At 38.6% G+C, this 26,934-nt stretch overlaps 3 protein-coding genes across 6 annotated transcripts; 2 read left to right on the plus strand and 1 right to left on the minus strand.

Moving 5' to 3' along the window:
- Window positions 1–13: 13 nt before the first annotated feature.
- Window positions 14–9,809, plus strand: cog2 (component of oligomeric golgi complex 2). Of its 3 annotated transcripts, none has more exons than XM_004551500.5 (18): window positions 14–244; window positions 1,067–1,228; window positions 2,859–2,924; window positions 3,010–3,090; window positions 3,208–3,311; window positions 3,556–3,664; window positions 4,274–4,453; window positions 4,646–4,770; window positions 5,187–5,313; window positions 5,427–5,566; window positions 6,336–6,397; window positions 6,488–6,639; window positions 6,794–6,979; window positions 7,133–7,205; window positions 7,336–7,478; window positions 8,516–8,655; window positions 8,873–9,056; window positions 9,205–9,809. In XM_004551500.5, exons 1-18 carry the CDS (start codon window positions 188–190, stop codon window positions 9,301–9,303), a joined length of 2,190 nt encoding a protein of 729 aa, XP_004551557.1. In that variant the 5' UTR covers window positions 14–187; the 3' UTR covers window positions 9,304–9,809. The 3 variants fall into 3 exon arrangements, with proteins under 3 accessions (XP_004551557.1, XP_076747719.1, XP_012774695.1); XM_076891604.1 differs by lacking the exon at window positions 14–244 and adding an exon at window positions 308–800; XM_012919241.3 differs by lacking the exons at window positions 14–244; window positions 1,067–1,228; window positions 2,859–2,924 and having other exon boundaries at window positions 3,010–3,089; window positions 3,206–3,311.
- A 1,477-nt stretch (window positions 9,810–11,286) lies between these two features.
- Window positions 11,287–15,520, minus strand: agt (angiotensinogen). Its single transcript, XM_004551501.4, has 7 exons — window positions 15,410–15,520; window positions 13,725–14,179; window positions 13,211–13,577; window positions 12,712–12,836; window positions 12,457–12,605; window positions 12,055–12,211; window positions 11,287–11,966 (listed from the first exon to the last, which is right to left on the minus strand). Exons 2-7 carry the CDS (start codon window positions 14,139–14,141, stop codon window positions 11,790–11,792), a joined length of 1,392 nt encoding a protein of 463 aa, XP_004551558.3. The 5' UTR covers window positions 14,142–14,179; window positions 15,410–15,520; the 3' UTR covers window positions 11,287–11,789.
- Window positions 15,521–21,030: 5,510 nt separating this feature from the next.
- LOC101463924 (CUB and zona pellucida-like domain-containing protein 1) lies at window positions 21,031–26,888 on the plus strand. 2 transcript variants are annotated; one of them, XM_004551764.4, is made up of 19 exons: window positions 21,031–21,121; window positions 21,385–21,438; window positions 21,518–21,616; window positions 21,852–21,884; window positions 21,983–22,081; window positions 23,302–23,340; window positions 23,429–23,527; window positions 23,669–23,716; window positions 23,798–23,896; window positions 24,094–24,123; window positions 24,214–24,312; window positions 24,405–24,437; window positions 24,523–24,664; window positions 24,833–25,038; window positions 25,253–25,428; window positions 25,526–25,756; window positions 25,843–26,003; window positions 26,386–26,630; window positions 26,731–26,888. In XM_004551764.4, exons 2-19 carry the CDS (start codon window positions 21,414–21,416, stop codon window positions 26,775–26,777), a joined length of 1,911 nt encoding a protein of 636 aa, XP_004551821.2. In that variant the 5' UTR covers window positions 21,031–21,121; window positions 21,385–21,413; the 3' UTR covers window positions 26,778–26,888. The 2 variants fall into 2 exon arrangements, with proteins under 2 accessions (XP_004551821.2, XP_076747720.1); XM_076891605.1 differs by lacking the exons at window positions 21,031–21,121; window positions 21,385–21,438 and having other exon boundaries at window positions 21,518–21,708.
- The last annotated feature ends 46 nt before the right edge of the window (window positions 26,889–26,934 follow it).

Raw genomic sequence — 26,934 nt, forward strand, 5'->3', positions numbered from 1 at the left:
CGACCCCTGCGGTCTCAATGCACTGTGGTCACATTGCATGGGGCCTCTAGGGGGCGCAGGAGTATTATCTTAATCATTGTCTTCTTCGTCGGTGCGCTTGCCATGTTTGCGGAAGCTTGACTGCAGCTAGCTCAAGGCTGGTCGTCATTTCTTTGACTGTAGCTTCAAGTTGTGTTTTCTTATAAAAATGAATCTACCAAAGGGACCGGATTCTCTGTGCTTCGATAAGGATGTTTTTATGAAGGTAAGAGTGTGTAAATGCTGGTTAAAGCGTTACGTTGTCAAACTAGCTAGCATTAGGCTAGCTAAATGTCGATAGTGGACGTTCATTCTGATGCTCCTGTGTCAGTAAAGGTTTACCAGTCAGTAGATATGAATGTTTTTACCGAGCCAGCAGAGTAACCTTAAATAACAGGCAACATGCAGGCGTTTCTGCGTGAAACAGTCGACGCCTGAGGATTGCAGTTTGAGCACTTACCTGACACTTTGTTAGGTACACCTGTCCAAGTGCTTGTTAACTCAGAAATGTAAATATGTAATTAGCCAATCACATGGCAGTAATCCAAAGCGTTTGCTCGTGTGGACGAGGTTTAGACTTGGCTTGTTGAAGTTCAAACCGACCATCAAAAGGAGGGATGAGACTGATCAAAGTGGCTTTAAACGTGGCATTTCCCTGCACGACCCTCTATACGGTTCAGAGAGAATGGTGTAAAAATAGAGAAAATATGCAGTGAACAGCTGATCTCTGGGTGAAAATTCCTCGTCGATGTCACAGGAGAATGGCTGATAGAGCTGCAAAAGTAACTAAAATAACCAGATGTTACAACCAAACTATGCAGAAGAGCATCTCTGAATGCACCACACACACCGGTGCCTTTCCTGTTCTTGAAATGAGTGGCATAGCAAGAACAGGAAAGGCACCGATCTTTCCGAATCTATGTTCAGTCTATCACCAGTCAATTAAGGCAGTTCTCAAACCAAAAGGAGGGCCAAGATGTACCTATCAAAGTGACCAGAGTTAATGTGTCGTTGAATGCATGCTGCCTTCTTCCCTTTGTGTCTGCAGGATGACTTTGACGTTGACCAGTTTGTGGCTGAGTGTCGGAAACAGGTCCAGCTGGAAGAACTGAGAGAGGACCTGGAGCTCTACTACAAGCTGTTGAAAACAGCCATGGTGGAGCTCATCAACAAGGACTATGCAGACTTTGTTAACCTCTCTACCAACCTGGTCAGTTGTTATTCATGTTATCTAATGGCAGTAACTGTAATTTTAAATGTGTAAAGTTTAGAAACAGTAGCCAACAGGAGGATGTCCCTTGGTGTAATTTAAAATTTAACATAATTGTAAACTGCCTTGATGAAATGTAGCTAATAAATCAGTCATTATTATTGGTAGGTATTGTTTTATTTATGTAAATAAACAGAATGTATGTCTTGTCAGTTATTAGATCTACTCAATGATTTAATTTGTAAATTAAGTGATGGGAAAAATGGCCAAATCTGTAGAACTAATCAAGCAAACCTTTGCTGGTTCAACTTCGAAAATGTGAGCACTTCATACTTTTCTGTTTCAATAAGGAGAGGCCGTTGGGAACAATGATTTAGTAAGAAAGAGAATTGAATTGGCGTTTAGACTCTAGCCCATCATAGCAGAACAAAATCCTAGCAGTGTACAGGACCCTAACTAGAGGAGAAGATGAAGATGGAGGCTTGGATTGGGCTGTAAGTGATCAGTGTGAGATGGCAATGGGGAGAAGGCGGCTGCCTGAAAGGCAGAAAGATAGAAGAGCAGTGAGGTTTAAAGCACATTGAATGGGGACTGATTGGTGTGGAGATAGCAGGCAAGAAAATGATTGGATTAAAGTAATGATGGCTGTACTGAGTTTGACAGCGTATCAGCCTGAACACCCAAGAAAGCAGGCAGATGAGTGATTACGGATCTTACTTATTGAACTTGCATTCAAGTTTTTAACTTTTCATGCTTACTAGACTTCAAAACTTTGAGATGAAACTGTAAAACAAATCTTTCTTGGTGTATCTTTTAATGATTATTTTTAACTGGAAAATGTCAAACTGTATCCATCCTTTGAATTTCTGTGGTGCAGAACTTATCCAGAAAGATGAATACTCATTTGTAGTATGTTCATAAATTATTACACTTGTGGTTTAAAAATGCCAAAAGGTATTCAAGCCACCATTGATCAGTCACAGTCCACACAGCGTTATCGTCACAGGCTAAGTGCGCAAAAGTCTGCTGCGTCACAAAGTTGGCAAATTTTGGCAGAGCCAAACATGGGGTTTTCCACTTATAGTTGAGAGGTTTACCAGATAAGGCCAGTGCACTGTTTATTTGCAGTTTTTGCACCCAAATAATTGTTACTGTTCAGTAAAAAATAATTGTTACTGTTCAGTAAAAAATAATTGTTACTGTTCAGTAAGAATTATTATTTGGATAGTTTTGGGAGATCTTTGCAGAGTTTAAGATTATAATAATAAACATTACAAATATTGGTTGTTCTTGATTGCATTTGGCCATTTTTGAGTGCAGCTGGGGCTCTTGTGTCCTTCGCTGGCTTTTCCCATGCTGAATCACAAATTTGTTTTGGACAAAGTTTGACTATAAATTGTCAGCTTGTGGCAAGAAATCATAACAGGAATTTCCATCTTTTCCACTTTTTTTTTTTTTTTTTTTTCCAGAGCAATGTATTCCGCAAAATATCTGTGACTTACTGTTATTAACAGTTATGAATCTAGTATTTGGTCTGTTAATATGCTTCTGAACAGTTAAACAAATCCTACAGTTTTAATATTCTTAAATAAAGCCTGGGCCTAATCTGACATCTGCTCCTTCATCTTAGGTTGGGATGGACAAAGCACTCAATCAGCTTTCTGTGCCATTAGGACAGTTACGTGAGGAGGTTATGGTACGTTCTTCTCTGAATAAATATACTTCCGACTGTAATTACTTCCTGCCACTGAGTACTTTTCTCTGGTTGCTATTTGTTGCAGAGTCTGCGGTCCTGTGTTAGTGAGGTGATACAGGCGATAGATAACCAGCTGTTGAAGCACGAGGACCTGCAGAAAAAAAAGGTTTGGCTCCTCTTTTTATGGTCAGACTTTATGCTTTGACCAAACTGTATTTTGTGTTAATTTTATGTTAAGCCCATAGCAAGCTCAGTTCTCCCTTTCATTGTCACCATCAATCAGGTGTGTGTGATGAGGCTGATTCAGGTTGTACGATCAGTGGAGAAGATTGAGAAAATCCTTCACTCACAGAGTTCCAAGGAATCCAGCTCTCTGGAGATCAGCAGGTAGAGAGCTGACATGCTAATCTAGTCAATCTGTGTATTAATTGGTAGATTGTTAAATTATATCTGAAATGATTAAGAAAAATTCAAACCAGATCCCAGGCATCACATCAGGAGTTATGTTTTGTTGAGCTTGGTCTTTGCAGGGACATAATGCTATCTTGCGAGTCAGACCATTTTCCATAGATCCTCTTTTTTTATTATTATTTTTTTTATTGTGAGGGTTTTTATTTTTCTTTATTCACAGCCCCTTGTTAGCAGGACAGATCCTAGAAAGGATTGCAACAGAGTTCAACCAGCTGCAGTTCCACGCTGTACAGAGCAAAGGCATGCCCCTGCTGGACAAAGTCAGACCTGTAAGTATTAATGAACCAATCACTTAGGGTGTTTGCGGACCTATAATTCATTTACTCTGGTCTGAATCAGTTGATGAGTTTGTAAACATGTAGCTTTATTCTGTGGTTTGGATATGTTCCGACAGAGAAAAATCAAAGTGAACTCCCAAATGTGTCACTACAACTCATGTGAAAAAGTTCAGTCTGCTCATTGGCCAGATGTGTCTGGGGTGGGAGCATAAAAGTAAAGACAGGAAGAAAGTGTTGTGTGAGAAAATGGAAAATTTACATTCATTTCACAGCTAGTTGCTAGCTCGTGCAGAGGTTTGCACATCTATAGTAACTTTCCACATCAAGAATACAAAGCATGCGTGGCTATCTGTTCATTCTTTAGCTCAAACTTGTAGCACACACCTAGTAGTTGGTCTGGATCGGGGTTAGATCACATTTACCCCCAAAACAAACTGCACTGGGGTTTGTTTGGAACATACTGAGACTAACTCTTTTCAAAGGGTCTCAGTGTTTTTTTTTTTTTTTTGGGGGGGGGTTGTTATGTCTGCACCTGAGTATGACTACTGTGTTCACACCTGCACAAAACGAACCGCACCAAGTGGGAATGTCTTCTGCCAGCGTATTGCAGGGATCACGTCTATGCTGCAGCAGTCTCTGGAGGGTCTGCTGATTGAGGGCTTGCAGACATCGAATGTGGACATGGTACGTCACTGCTTGAGGACTTACGCCACCGTAGACAAGACTCGAGATGCTGAGGCCCTGGTAGGACAGGTGCTCGTCAAACCATATATGGACCAGGTAAATATGACACACATACCTCAGCTTTTTGCGTAAATATGTTTTAGATATTATCTAACATGAATGGGAGCATTATTAGTTTATAATAAATATGGCAGAGAAAATTCTGACTTTTTAAAAAGACAGATTTCGATGAAATACTGAAAAAGAGATACAAAATTAATTTAATCCCCTGTCATGTTCTTTCTTTAGGTGATAGTTGAAGAAGTGGTAAAGTCCAGTCCAAGTGGTCTTCAGATGATGTACTCTAGACTTTTGGAGTTTGTTCCACACCACTGTAGACTGCTCAGAGAGGTGACTGGAGGAGCCATATCCAGGTATTAATGTTACGGGCGTATTCATCCAAAGCACATTCAGTGTCACTGCATTTAATATATGAACCAGGTTATGTGATTATCTTTACACCATTTTGGTAGCTATTTTTTTTAGTTAAGTGATGTCATTTCTTGGCCATATGCTTGGGGACAAATAAAAGGACATTTTGGGATAAATTTAAAGTTTAAGATTTGTGTCAAATAGGATATTTTTGTCCTAATTCTGAAAATTTGGGAGAACAATTTTGAAAAGCCAAAAAACAATATATTCTAATAGTTTCACTGAGTAGTGGCTTTCAATTTTTGTACAAAACTGATAATTTCTACTAGTATTATGAACACAAAGTAAGTCAGTGGCTATAATAGTGACTACTGAATAAAGTTTCAAAGCATATTTTAAATGTACCCTTTATTCTCAGTGACAGAGCTGACATAGTGCCAGGTTATGATTTCCTGGTGAACTCTGTTTGGCCAGAGATGGTCAAAGGCATAGAGGAAAGGTTGGCCTACATCTTTAACCCTGGAAACCCCGACATATTCTACGAGGTAAAGCTGCAGTGACACAATTAGACTGTGTATGCATGTGTATGGTCACATAATGCAAGGTTTGATTGTATAATTTTTTCTTGCGTTTCCTTTTCGTTTTATCATCTTTTTAGCGTTACAGTGTAACTATGGAGTTTGTGCAGAGGTTTGAACGACAGTGTAGCTCACAGGCCAGTGTGAAGAGACTGAGAATACACCCTTCATATACAAGCTTCCAGAACAAATGGAACCTGCCTGTCTACTTTCAGTTACGGTGAGTATTACCATAATACACTCAAACACTCTGTGTCTATTTTCCAGAAGAAGTTTGTCATTTTTATAAACATAAAGGGCCTTAACTGTTCAGTCATGTTCACAGTGTTACTTTAAGTATGTTTGTATATTGTATGTTTGTTACCCATAAGCTGAAAATCCAAAAACTTTTTAGGGAATTGGTTGAAGTAACATTTTTTTTTTAATGTAGAATAAAAATCATACACAACTTTTAGTTATACATTTTTCTAACAATATTGATATTATATAAATAAAGATGTGTACAGCATGTACTTTTGAAAAAAAAATTGAGTCTTTCTTCAAGAACTTAAGAGAAATGTTTGGATTAAAATGGCAACCTGTCAGCAATTTTGGGGGATAATACAAGTTGGCAAATGGTCAGGAAGTTACTAAACATAGTCCATAAACATGCTGCTGGACCTTGGCTGAAAGGTGATTGATCTCTGTGGAAAAATAGAGAAGTTGTTTTTCAACCTCTTCCCACCCCCACAGACTCGCACACTGTAAAGCATACAACACAAATACACACACACATTCATCATTGCACGTCAAGAGAAAGATTAGGGTTCATGTCTTTATTTCACAACCACCACGGTTAACCTTTTCTGGAAAGTTGAAAGTTTCCATTACACGTGTTGTTGTTTCACGCTATGAGCACGTACACATCAGAGCTGATGCAAGAAAGAAGCTGATAACAGATTGATTGTCTTCTTCCTTCCCTCTCTGTGTTGCTAATTTTGTTTTTCCAGATACAAGGAAATTGCAGGACGTCTAGAGAATGCTATTAGTGATGGATTGGTGGCAGCACCAGGTGGATTTATTGTATTTTTTAAAATTGTATTTGAATTTTATCTGTTCCTTATACAGTACTTAGAGTAACTATGTATCTGCTTACGTTCAGCTGGCAGTGCATACCACCTGCAGGTATCTGAGGTGGTGTGGTCCTGCTTAGTGAGATGTTGGTCAGACAATGTCTATCTGTCACCTCTGGCACATCGCTTCTGGAAGCTTACGCTGCAGCTGTACTCAAGATATGCCAAGTTTCTTGATGAGGTAAACTTAAAATATATGAATGATTATTTATTTATGTGATTATTTATTTATTGATTATTTTATTTATTTATGAGATTTAAAAAAATGCCAAAGAAGCCAAATTAAAAGCCAGTTGTTATAACCTGTTTCTCATCTTGATTGTTGTCTTGTGCAGGTGCTGACTAAGTCTCCGCCCTCTGAGGTGACTAAGGAGCCAACCAGGCCTCTGCCGAGCTCAGCTTCTTCTACATCTAGCAGAACATCACTGGAGGAAGGCGGCAGTGAGAGTGGGAGTCCTGCCTCCCTGTCCACCAAACAGCTGGTTTACATTGCAGCAGACATCCAAAAACTGCAGGAGCAGGTGCTCACAAACAAACTAATTACATTTTTATCTGTGTAGTTCCAACTTGTTTACATTTAATATATTACTGTTTAGCCTGATTTGCAGTTTCTTAAAGGATTTTCCTCTTTAGTTTCCTTTTTTTCATCTCACAATTGGCTTGTCTTTCTTTAGATCCCAGAGTTGTCAGAGATGGTCAGAAAGCGGTTTGAAGCCATTGGATTCAAAAACTTTTCTCTTGTGGAAGGTGACTTACAGTTTAGGTTCACTTCTTATGCAGTATTTCCTATCATTTCTTAAATCTCAGGTTTTTCCACTTCCTGATGTTAGCTCAAGTTGACTGTATGTGCATTAACGAGTGCTCTCCTCTATGTCAGATGCTCTAGCAGACTCCAAGGCTTCCCTGTCAAGCAGCATTCCCTCTCTGAACACTAGGATGACCCAGCATCTGACCGAACGCAGCTGTCGATTCCTGAAGAGTGCCTCAGAGGTTCCACGACTCTACCGCAGAACTAATAAAGTAAGAGAAGTTGCAATTATGTATACAAATGTCTTTATCCAATGTTTTCATAAGGTGCACTCTCACATATCATATCTTAGATGCCGTTGCGTTCAAATGGTTGTTTATGCAGGAAACACCATATGTAAAATTCAAAATCTTATCTTGGAAATGCACAACATATTCAACTCAAAATTAAGCTGAATTAACAACCATGGGTAGATTTTCTGTTTGATATTCAAATCCCAGAAGGCTTTTATTGAAATGAATAACGCTTCAGTATGGGGCTGATTTGATTTATTGATTGTGTGTAAAGTCGTGTAGTCACTGAGCATAAAGTTTCATTATGATTTTGTTGTAAATTGCAGTTTCATCAAAAAAAAAAAAGCAAGAGAAATTTACTGGACTTTTAAATGCTTTGACTTTATTTTTCTATTGAACATGTGTGTTCTTGCATTCATTCACCAACTTGCATGGTAATTTGCTGCAAGCCCTTTCAGCACATCACTGCAGTGCTGCTGGACTTTGCATAACTACATACATCTGAAATAGTCTGTTATTCTGATTAATCAGTCATTTCTGTGGCAATGTTGGCAGACTCCTTTATTATTAGTGATTGATAATTGTAGAGTGAATATCAGAACAATATCTGCCAAGTCTTTATAATCAATGTGATCCAAATCATTGCAAAATGAGTTCCACTTTGTAAACTCGGTCAATATATAAGGCAAAACAATGCTAATCTGAGTTGGTTAAAATATATTAAAAAGAAACTCATTAAATATCTCTAATTAAAGGTTTTTAGACATGTTGCACCTGTGACTGGTTGTTTTTTTGTCTGATATTTGATCCACTATACTTGTAACTATGTACCAACTTACACTGCAATACTCGCACAACAAAGCAAGTGGTTCACAATAAGAGGCCAAGAAAAATAATTCAGTTTATATTAATTTATTTTTTACATTTGGTCAAAACAGTATTAAAATGCTTAATATAAAGCTTGTATATTGATTTATAGTATATAATATCATACTTTGTACCTCCTCTCCATGTAGGATATACCGGTGCGTGCATCAGCGTACATGGATAATGCCTTACGCCCGTTACATCAGTTACTGACTGATTCGACAGGGCTGGTCACCCCTCACACAGCACAAGAGTGGCTGCGAGTTTCACTGTCTGAGTGCACACAGAAGTAAGCATTACACATATCCACCACTAAACCCTGATACAATAATAGATTTGATGACTTAGAAATATGGCCTGTGATGATGTTACAATAATGTTTCTTTATTGCAACAGGGAGAATATTTCTTTCTAAAAGCTGGATTGTTTACATTTTATAAAGATTTTTCCAGCCTCAGCCAGCGAATTAAATTTGTTTCTGCTTTCCCATCTCATGTTGTGTTCAGGTACTATGAGACCATCTCAGAGGTGCTGAGCTCAGTCAGAAAGATGGAAGAGAGTTTGAAACGCTTGAAACAAGCCAGGAAGGGTGCAGCCGCGACTACAACAGCAGGAGCAAATGGTGGACTAACAGATGATGGCAAGATTCGTCTTCAGCTGGCACTAGATGTGGAATACTTGGGGGAACAGGTGGGTGCTATTCCATGAGTGCACAACCACATGTAGTCCAAGTATGAAGACACATATATGAACATGTGACAAGCAGTGCACATTTATCAGTCAACAAAATATGTTTTTAGAAACTCATGTCATAACTTTATACTGTTGTGTGCCTCAGATTCAGAAGATGGGTCTTCAGCCAACTGACATCTCTATGTTCTCCACTCTGATGGATCTTGTGAAGGAAGCCAGAGAGCTTGCTGAACAAAACCAATAAAACAGACTCTGCAATGACTGAAACACTGATATGCAGCACTTCACATCTTCACATTTCCTTGAGACTTGTGGAGGATAAAACTTGTCTGAGTCATGGGCTGGTAAGAGGTAGAAAATAATGGGAAGAATTAATGCTACTGGAATCATTTTCAAACATTTGTACCAAATCACTTAGTTCAATGTAAACTTTGGAACTAGGCTGTAAATTGTTGGCTGACACAGCATAGAAACTACTGCTGGAGCATCAGCAGTTCTGGTGTAGGCAAAATGGAGAAAAGGGACTGGATGGTACTATGATTATGTAATTTTATGTAACTACTGTATTGTACTTTCACTGGGCCAGAAAGTTGCATAGCAAGAGGCTCAAAATAAGTTACAAAGGGAGTACATTGATCATTATTTGGTGATGGATTAATCTAAGAGAAGTCTGTTAATTTGTCACGTGTGCAAAACAGTTGTATAATATAATATGTTTAACATGAAGGTAATGAAGAACTTTGTACAGAATGTTATACTGTGTGTGGTTTTATTACAAAGACACATTAGCAAGTTATACTTAATGGCCACTTTATTAGGTAAACCTGTTCAACTGCTCATTCATGCAAATATCTAATCAGCCAATCAAAATGCAGTTAACCTGCTGAGGTTCAAACCAAGCATGCGAATGAGAACAAAAGTGATTTCAAAAACTGCTGATCTATTGGGATTTTCCCCACATAGCCATTTTGAGAGTTTATAGAAAAAAATGTTCCAAAAAAGAGGAAGTATCCAGTGAGTGGCAGGTCTCTGGGTGAAAATGATCCCAGAGATCAGAGGAGAATGCCCAGACAGGAAGGCAAGAGTAATTCAAATAGTCACTCGTTGCAACCAAGATGAGCAGAAGAGCATCTCTGAATGCACAACATGTTCAATCTTGAAGGAGGTGACCACCTGAAGTCTCACTTCCGTGAGCTAAGAACAGAAAACTGATGCTAAAATTCACATAGGCTCACAAAACTGGACAATGATATACTGGAAAAGCATTCTCTGGTCTAATGAGTCTCATTTTCTGCTGAAAAAAATCACATTTGCAAAATGAAATAGAAAATGGTTTCATGAACATGAAAACACTAAACTCAAATGGCCTCCACAGTCACCAGATCTCAATCGCTCAGTCTTAACAGAGCACCTTTGAATGGTGGAATGGGATGTTCAGAAATTCCGAGACAAATCTGCACCAGTATGGACAATGGAAACATTCCTCAGAGTAATATTTCCATGGTCCATTTTGACACAATAGCACCTTGTTGAATCTATGCCATGAAGAAATTAGGCAGTTCTGAAAGCTAAAAGGGGGTCCAACCACATACTAGCTTGGTGTAACTAATGTAGTGTCCGGTGAGTGTATACGAGTCATTGTTTTCACCGCATGCATGCTTATACTCAGTGCTACCAATAACGCTGCAGGACCATGAACCTTTAATAAACCGCAACATTATTACATGCACAGGAAAGCTAAACGGGAGAATAACATTTGTTTTTGTGAATGCTGAAGCAAGTTATTCAAACCCTATAAATCACAGCCAGCCTTCAGTAATGCTGACATGCATGTGCATTATTTTCACTCATTAACTAACGTATATAATTATGTGTAAAAGGTGATAAATAATTGCTAGTACAGTAACCTTATTTTAAGCCATGCCTTTATAACATCTTAGTTACAAATTTGCTGAGATCTACATTAAAATTATTTTTGGGATTATTTTCAGTAGATTTTCTCACTCTGTAACTGCTTTTCTATTAAATCCACAACCTGTTCATTACTTTTAGTTACATGGTATGGTGATGGTACGAGAGGCTTATTCCTAATACTATAATCGTTTTACGCACAGAATGTATGAGAATAAATATGATAGTCTGGACTTTCCTTACCTGTTTAAATGACTTCCCACAAGTCTCACAGATTAAGTAGGTCAATTGAAATGCTGATTAAAAACCAGTGAACTTTGTTTGCATTTGGAAACAGATGCTTTATTTCAGCAAAACCAAATCATAACAAAACAAAAATAGACTCTTAGTTACAATATACAACATGCTAGCCGTGCATCACAGACAGTCGTGGTTACTGTACTTCCTGTACTCTGCTGAAAAATACTGTACAGAACTCTGCTATAATAAATTTTACAAAAAAAACTAATTAGGATTTTCACATTATGCTTGAAAACAACTTAAAGTAACATGTTTTCATAAATACTGCAAATCAGAGCCATCAGTAACACTGTTAGATCCTTATTCCGTGTGAGTACACTTAATTCCTCATGCACTGTATGTGAGAATTATTTCAGAAGGAAAACAAATCTATGATTTTAAACACAATGTCTGCAGCATGAGAGATTTCCTGCAGAAATGAAAGCTGTAGATGATAAAGTACGTTGTAAAGAAATAGTCCTGGTATGTGGGAAATTTTTCATGTCAGGGGGGTTTGTTCACTTAAAGCACTATATATCATTAGACCAGAGGATTTATGATCTTGCCCAGCATAAGGATGGAGTTAGAATTTCCTTCTACAACAGAAAAAAAGAAAGGCCTGTTAATGGACAGCTTCAGAGGGACACCCTCTTCCTGTGTCTGGTCCTGAGGTTCTGCTCCTTCCTCTGACATCTCAAACAGCACTTTGTTGATGGCCTAAGAGGAGACATGAAGGTCTATTAATGTCTCATAAATATACAGAGAGTGATTTTTATATTATGACAAGCTGACTACTCAGGCTGACCTTATCTATGGTGAAGGGTTTGGTGTTGCTGAGTTGGCCGAAATCTGCCTCGGAGCCGAACAGTTTGGCATCGATTTCAGGATCCACGGTAGTCAGCAGGTCACGCAAATCAGTCACAGAGGACATAGAGAACTTGGGGAGTGACAGCTCCAGGAGACTGGAAGAGGGAGACAGAGTTTATAATGAGTGTGTTTTTTGTTTTGTTGTTGTTTTTGTTTTTTGTTTTTTAAATTTTAACAGTATTGGACCTGAACCTAAAAATCCATAGCTTTTTTTTTTCTCCTATTTTGATCTTTTGAGTTAAAAACAGCATATAGGCACTACGTTTCTGTTCAAAAAAACAACAACCGTTCAAGGTCAAAGTTTATTCTAAGTCTAGTACTAGTAAAGTTCAATAATCACCCTTCCTGAAGGTTTTGGTGCCAGTCAGAAATTATGTCTGTGCGCAGCTTTGACTCCACATCACCGAGTTTAACCCCCTCATGAGGCAAGACCAACAACATGTAGGAGCGTTTGCTCAGAGACAGCTTCACAATGGTGCATTGCCGCGCCTTCAAAATAAAAGAACAAAAATATTAGAGTCAGGTCGCTATGACTTTAACAAGCTAAATCCACCAACTTGTTATTAATCTTTGTTTCTTAAATACAAAGATTTACCTTATCGTTGAAGTAGTGATACTGACCCGTGTGGGTCATCAGTGGAGCCATTACTGTAGTTGTTTGATCCACATGAAACTCCTTCAAGGTCGTTTCCTCTGGTTGGAAAGCTTTCTTCCAGTTTCCTAAAGAGACGAAACCAAACACAGATTCGAATTTTCTATATACGATAAAGACATTTTTAATGTGAGAGATTTAAGCAAAAGTCTGAGGAAAGGAAATGCTCCATGATGAAAAGGCTGAGACTGTGGCCCATCGATATCTCTATGGTACAATCAGCATTGTTATTTGTGAAGTTTGGCATCTGGATCAATGCACATAAAGCTGGTAATTAGAGTCACGATTAATAGAACTGCAAAAAGTTATATATTTATAGATTAGTGCCATACATAATGTACCAGGGTTGACAAGCTGGTGTAGGCTGCAGAAAGCTAGTTTGAACTTTTAATTGTGAATTCTAATCTACGTACTTTGTATAATCAACTTAACAGAGACAGACCTTGGAAGTTGAAGGAGGTGATGAACAGAAGGTTACTGGTGGCATTCAGATCTTTGAAGATGTCCTTCACCTTCCTATCTGACGTCATCTCCACAAAGCTGTTGACCAGCTGCTCTGCTTCCTGAGGTTTGGAGAAGTCCACACCTCGGATAAACGACGTGTCTGACAAGTCCTGTGTGCCTTGAATAAAGTCCTCGGACAGCTGAGCATCCTGACGAGTGAAGGCCCAAACCTGGGTAGTGATTTCATCTCTGGGTCCATCGTCCACTAGAGAATTAATGCCCTGCAGGGTCTTAAGAACTTTGTGTCCATCCATTAAGGACACGCAGTCCTTTCCATCAGTATCCCTACTCAGGCCTAGTAGAAGCTGGATAGAAAGAAATGAATTGAGGTTGTTTACTTCTTTGTAGAGTGAAAGTACAAGACATAATCAAATAATCAGATGGATGGTCAGACAGATAGCCTAGGCTCAGCAGGTTCTACTTCAACAGTGACAACAAAAGTAAATAAATACCTGGAATGAACCGGCTGTCTTCTTGGAGGCTCCCAGGTAGAAGGTGACCAGGGATCCAAAGGTGTTGACTGGAGATAAGAGCGTGTTAGTGCTGTGCTGCTTGCTGCTGAGAGCCTGGTACATCCTCAAGCCTAGAGCATTTAATAGCGCTGCCAAAACTGCTGTCCTCTCTGTGATGTTTTGCCTCTGTACATCAACTTTTGATGGATCCCTGTGGTCTGGTGTCAAGACTTCATTGTCAAGGGGAGCCACAGGAAGTGTCTCCAGAGGCTTAACCGTGGGGGCCTGCAGGGACTCACAGCTGACGTTCTCGGCAGCAAAAAGATAGAAGGGGTGAACGTAGACTCGGTTGGCTTGGCTTCCTGAGAGGCAGCAGTATAGTAGGAGGACCAGAAGAGGTGACCAGAGTCTCTGCATTTTACCTTTGGTTGGAAGTTACCCTAAAATAGTTGTCTCTGTTGGTGGGGGAGACACATATTTAGTTAGTTCAACCTCAATCACCTCAAGTATAACTGACCATTTTCTGTATCAGCCTGGTTAGGAGAGCGCTGAGTTTGACGTCTTCTGGGAATGTTACGTGACTTTTTCAACAGCTTTCATCACAAATCAGGCTCAATCTGGTTTTCAGCTTGTATATGATTGGCTGGCAGGAACACTGGATGTCAGAGATTGATTGAATTCTTTGTGCGCTTTCTCTCCTGCTGGTCAGTGAGTGAGAGCAGACATTACCCTCGGCAACAGAGGTCGCGTAGATAATGAAGACGTGTTTGTGTGTGTGTGTGTGTGTGTGTGTGTGTGTGTGTGTGTGTGTGTGTGTGTGTGTATTTGCATATGTTCACTGACCCAAATAAGATGGGAAACTTTGTATCCTATAAAAATTTATCTTGCAACGACAGGTACAAACTTAGTGTGCTTAAAATAAATAAAACAACTTATTTATATGTTGTTACTAACTTATTTGTGTGTTTACATAACAAGTCTATTAAAAAAACCATATAAAAAAAACCCAAAACACATAGAATGAAAGAATCAATAGAAGTACAAAACAAACTTTCACAGCTGTATAAATGCATAATTTATTTTATAGGTCCAATTTTACTGGACAGCTTTCAAGTCAAGTGACAATTTTCATTAATTCTTTCAAGGATTAGTCTAAAAAGCTGTGAAGCAGAGTGACTTTGGTAAGTGCTCTCTTATGCAAAAATAGGACTTTATCCTTTGACTTGAACATGCATAAGTGTGGACTGATGAACTCTTAGAAGCGGTAAGTAAACACTAGATTTTCATCTATTAGGACATGTAACACAGGACATGGCCTTGGTCCCTGATCAATAAAACCAGTGCATTCGATGTTCCTATACACAACTAACCTATTGTGTACCTGCTTACCTTATTACAGACGTGGTGAAAATATGGGCTACTTCACGACTTATGTTATGAGGTTCAGATATGTGAATAGTTTTCTTGAAAATCTATTTTTCATAAAATCTCTTTCTGTATATAGAAATTTTCAGAAACAAATTTCAATTTAATTTCAATTTCAAACATTCTTGCTTTTCAACACATTTAGTTTTTAATTCAGCAAAGCACTCTGGAAAAAAAAAATCCCTCCTCATCTTTAACAGTTCAAACTACCACACAATCAAAAAGCAATTACTGAAATAAAGAAAAAAAAATTCTCTTACCAGATGGGTCTGCCGTTGTCGCTGGTGAATGAGGTGCTAAGTGAGGTCCTGACTCCTCTGCACTCTTACTTTAACCCACCCGGCCAGCTGTGTGCTCCCACTCTAGTTACTGATTAACCAAAGTACCATTGAGTCAGTCAGGGGCTCTCCTGTCATGACTCATATCCTGCTTTGTACAGACAGCGCTTGAGATATAGATAAATAGGTTTGAGAGTAGGTTTGGGAGACCACCCAGTGCCCTTTTATATAATGACTTTAGGAGAATGGTGCAAGAAAATCCTGAATGGGGTGAAAAGGAGAGCTCAACTTCTATAAAGAATTGGGAAAAGGAGGGATAAACAGTCTTGTTTCAGTTTGTCACCTTTCCAGGGTGATTCACTGAAAAGTCACCATATTGCACACGTATTTATTTGTATGGGGGGATATTGTGTTCTGTATTGATTACGTATGTTCTTTGGAGTTTTTGCTCAACCTAGACGTCAAAGAGGAATTGAGGAAACAAGTTTCATTCAACCCTTTTAAGATTTTCTTGCTTTTTCTTTTTATCATAATGGATCATATGTCTCACATTATTCATTCCATATAATGCAAATTTCTTTTTTAGTGTACTTTTAAAATAACACTCACTAAGCCAGGTTAACAGAGAAACTCTGCGGACATCTGTGTAAGATTTTCATGAGTCTTGAGGGTGTTATCATTGGAACAAGAACTATAAAATAACCCCACCTGTTCTGGGAAAAGAGCAAACACTTTTCAAATGTTCAAATAGCTCTTTATGAGACAATGCATATCATATTTTTTTATCTTAAAATTATTATCTGTGACTACAGTACAGAAAATCCGTCACACTCACACCTGATTCAACAGGACAGGGCACACTAGATTTTCTCACCGGAGAGAACCATCATCAGGTCAAGTGTTTTACACTCCTGCTTTTATCTTTAACAAACACTGTTACAACGTTAATGGGATAAGAAATTTTATTTGACCTTTCACTTCATGTAATGTTTATAACAGTGCGAAGGATTGTTCTTTTATTTGTCACTGATCTCAGACTAATACAGTATGTCTTTTCTAATATCACAGTCTCTGCAATTGTCCTTTAAAATATATAATAACTTTCAGTTCCATTCAGATATTTTTTTAAATAGTGCCTCAAGATGCTTTAAGCTACAACAATAGAAAGAAAATCCCAATAATCAGATGAACCTCTGTGAGCAAGCGCTTGGCAACAGTAGGAACGAAAAACGTCTTTCTAACAGGCAGAAACAGACTCAAGGAAGTGCAGCCATCTGCTGCAACCAGTTGGGGGTGAGGAGAAAGAGAAGAGACTCAAGAGAGACCGGACACGCAATGGGAGACAAAGCCAGAGCTAAATAATGACACATGGAGAGTGAAAAGGGAGTAGAGAAGAAATGCTCAGTGCATCATGGCAGCCTAGGCCTATTGTGACATAACTATGGATGGTCTAACAATAAGCTTTATTGTAAAGGAAAGTTTGGACTCTAATCTTATGGTAGAGAGGGTGTCTGCCTCCTGAATCTGAACTGGAAGCTGGTTCCGCAGCCGAGGGGCCTGAAAGCTGAAACTCTAGATCCACGAGTAAGCCAGCAGTCTGGGAGCAAAATGCTCTGTGAGGATAATATGGTAATAAGATATGATGTGTCTTGATTATTGAAGACTTTGTATATGATTCTGATTCTGATTCTGATTATTAGGCAACGTCCTTTCCTTTGGCAAAATGGGTCAAAAGAAGGACTTGACAGGCACAGAAAAGTCAAAAATAGTGCAGAGGGATGCAGCAGTCTCAAAATTGCAAAGCTTCTGAAGCGTGATCATCGAACAATCAAGCGTTTCATTCAAAATAGTCAACAGGGTCGCAAGAAGCGTGTGGAAAAGCCAAGGCGCAAAATAACTGCCCATGAACTGAGAAAAGTCAAGCGTGCAGCTGCCAAGATGCCACTTGCCACCAGTTTGGCCATATTTCAGAGCTGCAACATCACTGGAGTGCCCAAAAGCACAAGGTGTGCAATACTCAGAGACATGGCCAAGGTAAGAAAGGCTGAAAGACGACCACCACTGAACAAGATACACAAGCTGATGGATGGGCCCGTGGCTGGATTGGTAAAGGTCAGAGAGCTCCAGTCCGACTCAGACGCCAGCAAGGTGGAGGTGGAGTACTGGTTTGGGCTGCTATCATCAAAGATGAGCTTGTGGGGCCTTTTCGGGTTGAGGATGGAGTCAAGCTCAACTCCCAGTCCTACTGCCAGTTTCTGGAAGACATCTTCTTCAAGCAGTGGTACAGGAAGAAGTCTGCATCCTTCAAGAAAAACATGATTTCCATGCAGGACAATGCTCCATCACACGTGTCCAAGTACTCCACAGCGTGGCTGGCAAGAAAGGGTATAAAAGAAGAAAAACTAATGACATGGCCTCCTTGTTCACCTGATCTGAACCCCATTGAGAACCTGTGGTCCATCATCAAATGTGAGATTTACAAGGAGGGAAAACAGTACACCTCTCTGAACAGTGTCTGGGAGGCTGTGGTTGCTGCTGCACGCAATGTTGATGGTGAACAGATCAAAACACCGACAGAATCCATGGATGGCAGGCTTTTTAGTGTCCTTGCAAAGAAAGGTGGTTATATTGGTCGCTGATTTGTTTTTGTTTTGTTTTTGAATGTCAGAAATGTATATTTGTGAATGTGGAGATGTTATATTGGTTTCACTGGTAAAAATAAATAATTGTAATGGGTATATATTTGTCTTTTGTTAAGTTGCCTAATAATTATGCACAGTAATAGTCACCTGCACACGCAGATATCCCCCTAAAATAGCTAAAACTAAAAACAAACTAAAAACTACTTCCAAAAACATTCAGCTTTGATATTAATGCGTTTTTTGGGTTCATTGAGAACATGGTTGTTGTTCAATAATAAAATTATTCCTCAAAAATACAACTTGCCTAATAATTCTGCACTCCCTGTGTATTTTTTGTCTGTTTGTTTTGTTAGTTTTTGTTTTTTGCCCTTTATCACTGTTCCTCTTCCCTGCTGTTTTTTCCCTACCTCTTTCTTTCTCCCTTTTCTTTCCCCCAGTCATGTCTATCCCATGTGTAGTAAGTGAAAATAAAATAAAACAACAACAATAACAACAAAGGTGAATCAAATAGACCAATATGGCAAGGCCGGGATGGTCCATTTGGTAAAGTAAATTTGTTGGGCATCTTTCTTTGCCTTTAGACAAGAATTCTGATGGCAAAAGAACCAAAAAAAAAAAAAAAAAAAAAAAAAGCAATTTAACTTTAATCTCTTAAACCCTGTTTAAAATTCTCATTTTTCAATTCATTTTAAAATTCTCAGTGAAAACCCCTCCAGATTTACTCAGCTCCTTCCCTAGAATCCAAATTTGAAAATAGTTATACCTTTATAACAGTTATTCAGCAAACACTGATGTTATTGAAGTTGATATTAGAAAAAAACTCAGCTTTATTATCAAGTTCCTGAAACTCTCATGTATATCTTAAGCAAATACATTAAAACATATCCTAAAACTAGACTGAAAAATATTTGCACACCTTTTATTATAATTAAACAAGTGTGTGGTTCTCATGGAAAGGATTAATGGGTAATCTCACTAAACATTTGGTGATATCAGTAATTTTGTAGGTGCTAAAACAAAGTGTCTGAGTCGGCTGCTGAGTATATAAGCTGCAATGCTCAGTACCTCTGACAAATTGGAAGGTGAACGAATACAAACATGTGGACTCTCTTGTTCCTTTGTGGTGTGCTCATCACACATCAGGTGCAAGGTACTTTCCATTCGTTTCTTATCATGCTTTTTTTCTTTTTGGATTTTCAAGCAAATTTGTTATTTTGTCATTTGATATTTTCAACAACATTTGCAAGTTGATGGCTTGTCGGTGCTGCATTTGTAGTCTGAAATTGATGTTATCTTTATGTCATTATCCATCAGGTGTAGATCGTGGCGACGCTGCTCGTTATTGGTGGACTACAGCAGATTATTGGGAAACTTCAGGAGATTATTGGGAAACTACACCAGGTTATTCAGGTAAAAGGAAAGATATATGGTACTGTCTTTGTCTGTCTTAATATTGTTCATTTAATCGCTGTGGTCAACAGTTTACATCAAATAACAGTCATGAACAAAACAGAGTATTAGAGAGATTTTTTAAAATGGACATGAAAGCTAAATGTATAAAGGCTAATTTACACACTGAAACAGTTAATTTACACAAACTGACATAAATGTAACAATGTAGCTGGAATTAAGAAATAAGTGCTACAAGTTAAAGTTTTTAAAACATGTTTAGCGCCATCTTTTTCAGTACAGAACCTGAGTTGGTTGGTTGCAATCAACTGACTTACATTAGTTCATATAGCTAACTAATAACAGAACCAGCTAAAAATCTCTTTTGTTGTAAACTGGTTGGATGTACTTGGGAAGAGAAAGATTATTTTATTGAATAAAAACCACTGATAGCATCGGCTGATTCTGACTCCAGCTAGTAGATCCAGTGAACCACCTGTCACCTGACTCAAACAGGTTCTCCTCCACACTGGTCTCTTTTATGAAGTGCTTTGGAAACCCGAACATTACGGCTAACAGCTAGATTTCCCTGTGTCAGAGCAGCTAGCTAAACAGCTAAGAGCCACTTACTGCTAAAGGTAATGAGACAACACCTACATACAATTTTTTTTCAATGCACCCGTTGCTGATGCAACAAATGCAAATTGTGCAATACATTCATGATTCTGGGCCAATTTGTTTTCTTTAGAATTTATATATATGACACATGCATATAAAGTTTATAAATAATATTATAGTTCTGGATATCTGTTTATGCTGTAGCAGTTACAATCTTATACATTCAAACAACTAAAATGTTAAACTCACTGTCCACAAAACTTATTGTTAATTGATTAGCTTTTTAACATTTATTTAATAGATTTTTTTTAATGACTCTGTGTTATTTCAGGATGTGGTGGTTACCTGTATGGCAGCAGTGGCAGTTTTTACAGCCCCAACTATCCAAACCTGTACCCAGACAATTCTGACTGTATATGGTACATCAGACCAGGCAATCAAATTATTCAGCTGGAGCTGTCAGATGTAAAGTAAGCAAGTATTTTTCCATACCTAGGATGAGTGTGATCACTCTTTACTTTGAATTAAAAGTCACCATAATACAACCAAAGTTGTGTTCTTGGTTTGTGTTAATCACAGCACTGAGTGTGGATATGATGATGTTTACGTCTATGATGGCTCCAGTACTGGAAACCGGCTTCTGGGAAAGACATGTAACAACACCAAAAACAACACTTTCTATTCCACCAGTTATTATTTGACTGTGCGCTTCAGGAGTGATGGCAGTGTAAGAAACACAGGATTTCATGCTTCTTACAGAGTTGTGTGTAAGTCACACCTGTTATGATACCTTTATAAATAAAGTTAGGTACCATGTCTACAGTTTATTTGTGGATTTTATTGTCAGTGAAAGAAAACAAACAAGCAAAAAAGAAGTAAAAATCATAATCTTGAGATTTTAATTAATGGGAATTTTTTTTGTCTTTTTTGTCTATCCTCCTTGAAGCTGGAGGTTCCTGCATTCACAACTGTGGTTACCAGGTTGGATATTGCTCTTGCTCTTCGAGCTGTGTATACAGAGGGGACTGTTGTTATGACTACGAAGGTAAGCAATGCTGAAAAGTGCCAAAACGCATTTATTCAGGGCCTGTATTTAATGACAATTTGCGCAACTTGTACTTTATTTTGTGGAACGAGGTATACAAACAAAATACGATAAATAATTCATGAATAAGAAAATATAGTACCCAAATATTTGAAAACAGCATGATCAGAGTATGTTTCTTTTTCTTCTTTCCTGACCCAACGTGCCTGTTATGATACACACAAACATAAAAGAAACTAGATCTTAAAATCTTTATCCCACAGATCACTGCGGATCCACAACAGTAACAGATATGCCAGAAACAGATGCAACAACAGGTAAATAAAAAGAATTAAGTAAAGATGCTGTTTTAAAAAAAATTAGATTAAAAGCTATAAAGTAAATGTTGTCTTCCAGATCTGTACTCATGTCTTTACAACTGTGGCTCACACCTGGGAAGCTGTTCCTGTACTAGCTCTTGTGAATACTACGGCAACTGTTGTCATGACTACTACTGTAAGTATTCTGTCCTTCAAAGCTCAGCAGAAGGAGGCCCTGCTCACTATGATCACACTTTACAATGAAAATAATTTTTTCTTGCACTACAGGTGTGCTGCCACACTTCCAACGGTCTCACACTTACCCAGCCTATTAAACAGTCACGTTTATTCAAAAACAAAGGGGTGGGGTGGGGGGGAGCCAAAGATAAACTGTTGAGTTTTAATCTGTATGGTTTGCTCCTTTGTTTCAGCTTACTGCCCAAGCACAGGAGATCCAGTCACAGGTATAAAAGTCTGTATGGGGAAACATTTTTAAAGCAGCAGCTCAGTAAAAGCCATCTCATAGATTTTTTTAAATACTGTATCTCTCTCTGTTTTCAAGATCAGCCATCATGTCGTTACAACTGTGGCATGCACCTGGGAAGCTGTTCATGCAGAAGCTCTTGTCAATACAATGGTGACTGTTGCTATGACTACTATGGTAAGTGGCAAGTCTTACAGATCAACGTTGTTAACCGTCTCTGCAGCCATCTCTTGCAGGAGCAAACAGTCTGTCAGATTCCAGTGTAATGGTTTTCTGAAAATGACACATGACATTGTGACTTTGTGTTTAAAGAGACAATTTTCTTTGGCCTTCAGTGGGATATACTGTATGCATCTAGATTGTTTTGGTTGCTCAGTTTTGGAGATATGTCTGTCATGTTTTGAATATAATGAAACTCCCTTGTCATGCTAAGAAAGACAAATAAATGAGTAATAAACATAGTTTAAAAAAAAAGGAAAAGATCAGCCGTAATGTCTCTTTTCAGAAATTATGACCCTTGCATAATGGGTCATAATGCACAAACCTTGTTATGAGCAGCTTTATCCACTGACCCATACTTGCTTGTGTCTGTGTGTGCATCCTGGTAGATCTGCTTTTCCTTCTGCAGAATGATATACTTGGTAGTTGCAATTTGGTAGAAGACAAACAAACAAACAAAAAAACCCAACAACAACAACAACCAACTGCTTACTTGTTTGTGCTCATCTGAACTTGGGTTGCAGTGGCAACAAGCTAATGCAAGATATTCCAGACATCCTTCTCCCCAGCCTCAATTTCCAATTCCTCCTGGGGGATCCTGAATCCAGGCCTTATTAGAAATGTAATCTTTGCAACACATTCCCTGGGGTCTCCTCCAAGTTCAGCGTGCCCAGAACACCTCTGAAGATAGGCAACTAGGAGTGATCCAAACCAGATCAGAATCACCTCAACAGGCTCCTTTTGACATGTTGGGGAAAAGAAAGTCCCTGCATGAAACTGCTCAAAACAAGGTTTTACAATATTTCTTTGACAAACCTGGTCCTGATTTCTGAACAGAGACATTCCTGTTGAGTTTTCAAAAATATTTTAGTGCTTTACACACCACAACACAATTACCATTTAGTTCCATTATATACTGTATAAGAGAAGGGAGACATCTGCACAGCGGACGTCTCCAAAACTGAACAATCCAGATAAATAAATGGCACTCCAGGCTGGAGGGAAAATTAGTGTTTGTAATTTTAAAACTGCCCCCATCAGACTGCAAAGCAACAATTTTTGTTATATTTTTTGGAGAGTGTGGGAATTATGTATCTAATTCCCACATCCACAATAATGCCCAATTATTTAAATACTATGTTTTATTTAGAAAACCTTTTCTTCTTTCTGTCAAATAGATTACTGCTCATCAACCACTACGTGGCCTGATGTTACAGGTGCAAACCCTTACTTAATTTTTAAAAAAATCAATAGTTTGATATTTAATGATTTGCCTGTAGTCTTATGTCCCCATGTGTTTTCTAGCTCAGCCTTCGTGTCGATACAACTGTGGCTGGAGCATGGGAAGCTGCTCCTGCTCAAGCTCTTGTGAATACTATGGAAATTGCTGTTATGACTACTACTGTAAGTGTTCAGCCCATCGAATTCATTAGTGCTCATATTAACATAATGTGAATAAGCGGTTTGTTAAACAAGCACATTAAATAAGTAAGAAAAGGTTAAACTGGCAAAAAGTCAAAATATTTTCTTTCCTCTGTCATGTAGCATACTGCCAATGGTCTACTGACATGCCCACTACCATGCCTGTTACAGGTATGACAATCTCTCAACAGACTGAATGACAAAAAAAAATTAAACACACCAATTATTCAAACACACTTTTACTCCCCACAGAACAGCCTTCATGTCAATACAACTGTGGCTGGAACATCGGAAACTGCTCCTGCTCAAGCTCTTGTGAATACTATGGAAATTGCTGCAATGACTACTACTGTAAGTAAAGCTCAGACGAGAACGTCACTGCAAATGGTGATCACAGTTCCTGCTCAACAGTATAGTGTATGGCTATAAAATTCACTGTATTTGCTGTATTATTTAAATAAACTTACGATGATGCCCATAAAATAAGTAAATTCCTGACAGTAAGTAACTTGATCTAATGTTGTAATTATTTTCTTCACTTCTTCTAGATTACTGCCAGTCTCCTGACTTTACCACAGGTACGAAAACCTCAGTGACCTCGAGTAAAACCAGAAACTGTTAATGCCTCTGGCGAGAAAGCTTACTGAAATGATTTCTGTGTCCCTCAGCTCAACCCTCATGTCGATACAACTGTGGCAGTTACATGGGAAGCTGTTCCTGCTCAAGCTCATGTGAATACTATGGAGACTGTTGTTACGACTACTACTGTGGGTATCTGGTCAAGCAATCTCAACATACATTTATTGCAATATTACTTAAAAAGAAAGTATCTAAAACCTTCATTTCTCCCTTTAAACAGCCTACTGCTTAGTCTCAACTAGGGAGCCAACAGGTAGGGTCCTCGATGTGCAGAATTAGTCTGGAGCAGTTTTGGTCATTGCAGTGACACTTTTTGCTATTTTATTAACATTCAACAGGGTCATGTGGAGGCAATCTGTTTGGCTCTGGCACCTTCTCTAGCCCTAACTATCCCAGCTACTATCATGACAATGCCTACTGCATGTGGCAACTAAGAGCTGCATACGACCAAAGAATCTTCCTGCAATTCACATTCCTACAGTAAGTAAATAGAAAAATGAGCAGCATTGTTATGTGAGGCACAGATGGATCAATCATGTGAAGACAGAAGTTACATGCAGATCTTCTTTTTTTAAAATCTAGATCTATGTTTCAACTTTTAAGCTAATTTCTAATTTATGGCTTTTATTGTGTTTAAAAAAAACACAGGCTGGAAAACTGCTGTTCCTGCGACTACATTGAAATCTATGATGGGCCATATGTTTATTCACCATTTTTGGGCAAAGTCTGCAACAACAGTCTGAGCACTTTCTTCTCCACTTCCAACTATATGACTGTGGTCTTCCGGACTGACGGTTCTATGGTTGGTCGAGGTTTCAACGCCGAGTTCACGAGCTCTTTGACACCAAGCTCAGGTACGCTTATTAGGAAGTAAAAGTCGGACTATTTTGGCCTCTGCTTCTTTGATTATATCGTTTTTCTTTTTTAAAACATCATGCATATCTGTACCATTTTTCATACTGTAAAAAGTGGCTGAATAATAATTCAATAAGAACCAAAATGTAGGACCGACAAACCCTGAAAAAAATTCAAGCTGCTGTACCAATCTTGTTAACAACATGCTGTCAGGTCGAGTGGACTGCTCCTCAGACAACATGAACATCGTGATTGAGAAGTCTTACTTGAACAGTTTGGGTTATGATGGTCACAGCCTGTACCTGAACGACCCACACTGCAGACCCCAGATTTCCTATTACAATGTGGTCTTCAGTTTTCCTCTCAACACTTGTGGCAACACAAGAGAGGTAGGAACCCCAAAACTTTCTAAAAACAACAAAAAACCCCCCCATTAACAGCAGTATTTTATAATTTTCAAAACAACTGATCTTCTTCCCTGAACAGTTTGAGAATGGCAAAATTGTGTACACAAACAGTCTTCGTGCCTACAACTCCAACTACGGCGAGATCACACGCCAGTCTAACTTTAAGCTAAACGTCAACTGCCGAATGGAGGAAGACTCGGTATCTCAGATTTTATACGAGGTCCGTGAACTAGAGAACACCACCATAACGGGCACAGGCAGATACAATACCAGCATGGTTTTCTACCAATCCAGCAGCTTCTACTATCAGGTGTGTTTGGGCAGTGAAGGTTTGACTAGAGAGAAAACTCCTATCGTTATAGTTATATGATGCTGATAATTTTCTTTCACGCTCAGGTGACTCAATTTCCATATGAGATAACACTAAACCAGAACTTGTATATTGAAATCGATATGAGGAGAGGTGACAGCAGTCTGGTCCTCTTTATTGACACCTGTATAGCATCACCATCAGCCTTTGATTTCCAGTCAAGACCCTACTACTTGGTTCGCAATGGGTAAGATAATGAGTGCCCTCCACGGGTCAGTTTAATTCGCTAACTACACTGGTTTTTGTCCACAATAAGAACAAAGGGATTTGTGTTGTAAATACTAAAACTCCCAGTGAAAATAACTGAAAAAAGTACAATATTTAATAAGCACTATAATTTAGTATGCTTTTGAGATATCTGTAGCTTATACTCCAGCTATGGTTACTTTAAACATTAGGATTTCACAGATACAATTTAAAAGATACAATGATCTCATAAAAGGACATTATTTTATAATAAATTAATTGTTCCACCACTTTTTCTAAATAATGGTCTCTTTTTGTAAGCAAAAAAACAAACCAGTAATGCGTGTATTTTCCAGTAACATCTCTTTCTTTATCATTCTCAGTTGTCCAATAGATAACACCTACTATGCCTACACTACTGGCACCAGCCCGTTTGCTCGTTTCACTTTTAAGGCCTTCCAGTTCTTGCGGGCCACAGAAGACGTGTACCTCCAGTGCAAGGTCCTAATATGTCCAGCCTCCGACTACAACTCCCGCTGCCGCCGCGGATGCACCAAACGAGTGGCCAGAGACGTGGGGTCTGAACATGAGAGTGAAACTCTGGTTGTGGGTCCCATTCACCTTTTAGGTAAGTGCGACTTTGTACTTTGTTTTGAATTCTTGTGCTAGAAGAACAAAAAGTGAACAAAGTATCTGACTATTACTTACTTTTTTTTTTTTATTTCTAGACCCTGAGAAAAAGGAAGATGCGAATGATGAGCAGAAAGAAACTTAAATCTTCTCCACTTCTCTCCCTCTTCTTCACACCTTCACTCTAACACTGAATATTATCCACCCTTTCTTTTTTTTCCTTTTCTTGCATTACATGAATAAAGGCATCATCAAAAGACAATATGTGTTTTTGTTCATTATGTCAACTGTCATCATCCTGT

Source organism: Maylandia zebra, linkage group LG13 (genome assembly GCF_041146795.1).
Source record: "Maylandia zebra isolate NMK-2024a linkage group LG13, Mzebra_GT3a, whole genome shotgun sequence".
Taxonomy (NCBI): Eukaryota; Metazoa; Chordata; class Actinopteri; order Cichliformes; family Cichlidae; genus Maylandia; species Maylandia zebra.

Coding starts and splice junctions, on each gene's coding strand:
- cog2 (XM_004551500.5), top strand. CDS start 188: ATGAATCTACCAAAGGGACCGGATTCTCTGTGCTTCGATAAGGATGTT. Junction 6,640..6,793: donor ATGCCAAGTTTCTTGATGAG/GTAAACTTAAAA, acceptor TGTCTTGTGCAG/GTGCTGACTAAGTCTCCGCC. Junction 8,656..8,872: donor CTGTCTGAGTGCACACAGAA/GTAAGCATTACA, acceptor TGTTGTGTTCAG/GTACTATGAGACCATCTCAG.
- agt (XM_004551501.4), bottom strand. CDS start 14,141: ATGCAGAGACTCTGGTCACCTCTTCTGGTCCTCCTACTATACTGCTGC. Junction 12,837..13,210: donor CACCTCCTTCAACTTCCAAG/GTCTGTCTCTGT, acceptor TCGTCTCTTTAG/GAAACTGGAAGAAAGCTTTC. Junction 12,606..12,711: donor ATCACTACTTCAACGATAAG/GTAAATCTTTGT, acceptor TTTATTTTGAAG/GCGCGGCAATGCACCATTGT.
- LOC101463924 (XM_004551764.4), top strand. CDS start 21,414: ATGCCAGAAACAGATGCAACAACAG. Junction 23,528..23,668: donor TTGCTGTTATGACTACTACT/GTAAGTGTTCAG, acceptor TCTGTCATGTAG/CATACTGCCAATGGTCTACT. Junction 24,313..24,404: donor CTGTTGTTACGACTACTACT/GTGGGTATCTGG, acceptor CCCTTTAAACAG/CCTACTGCTTAGTCTCAACT.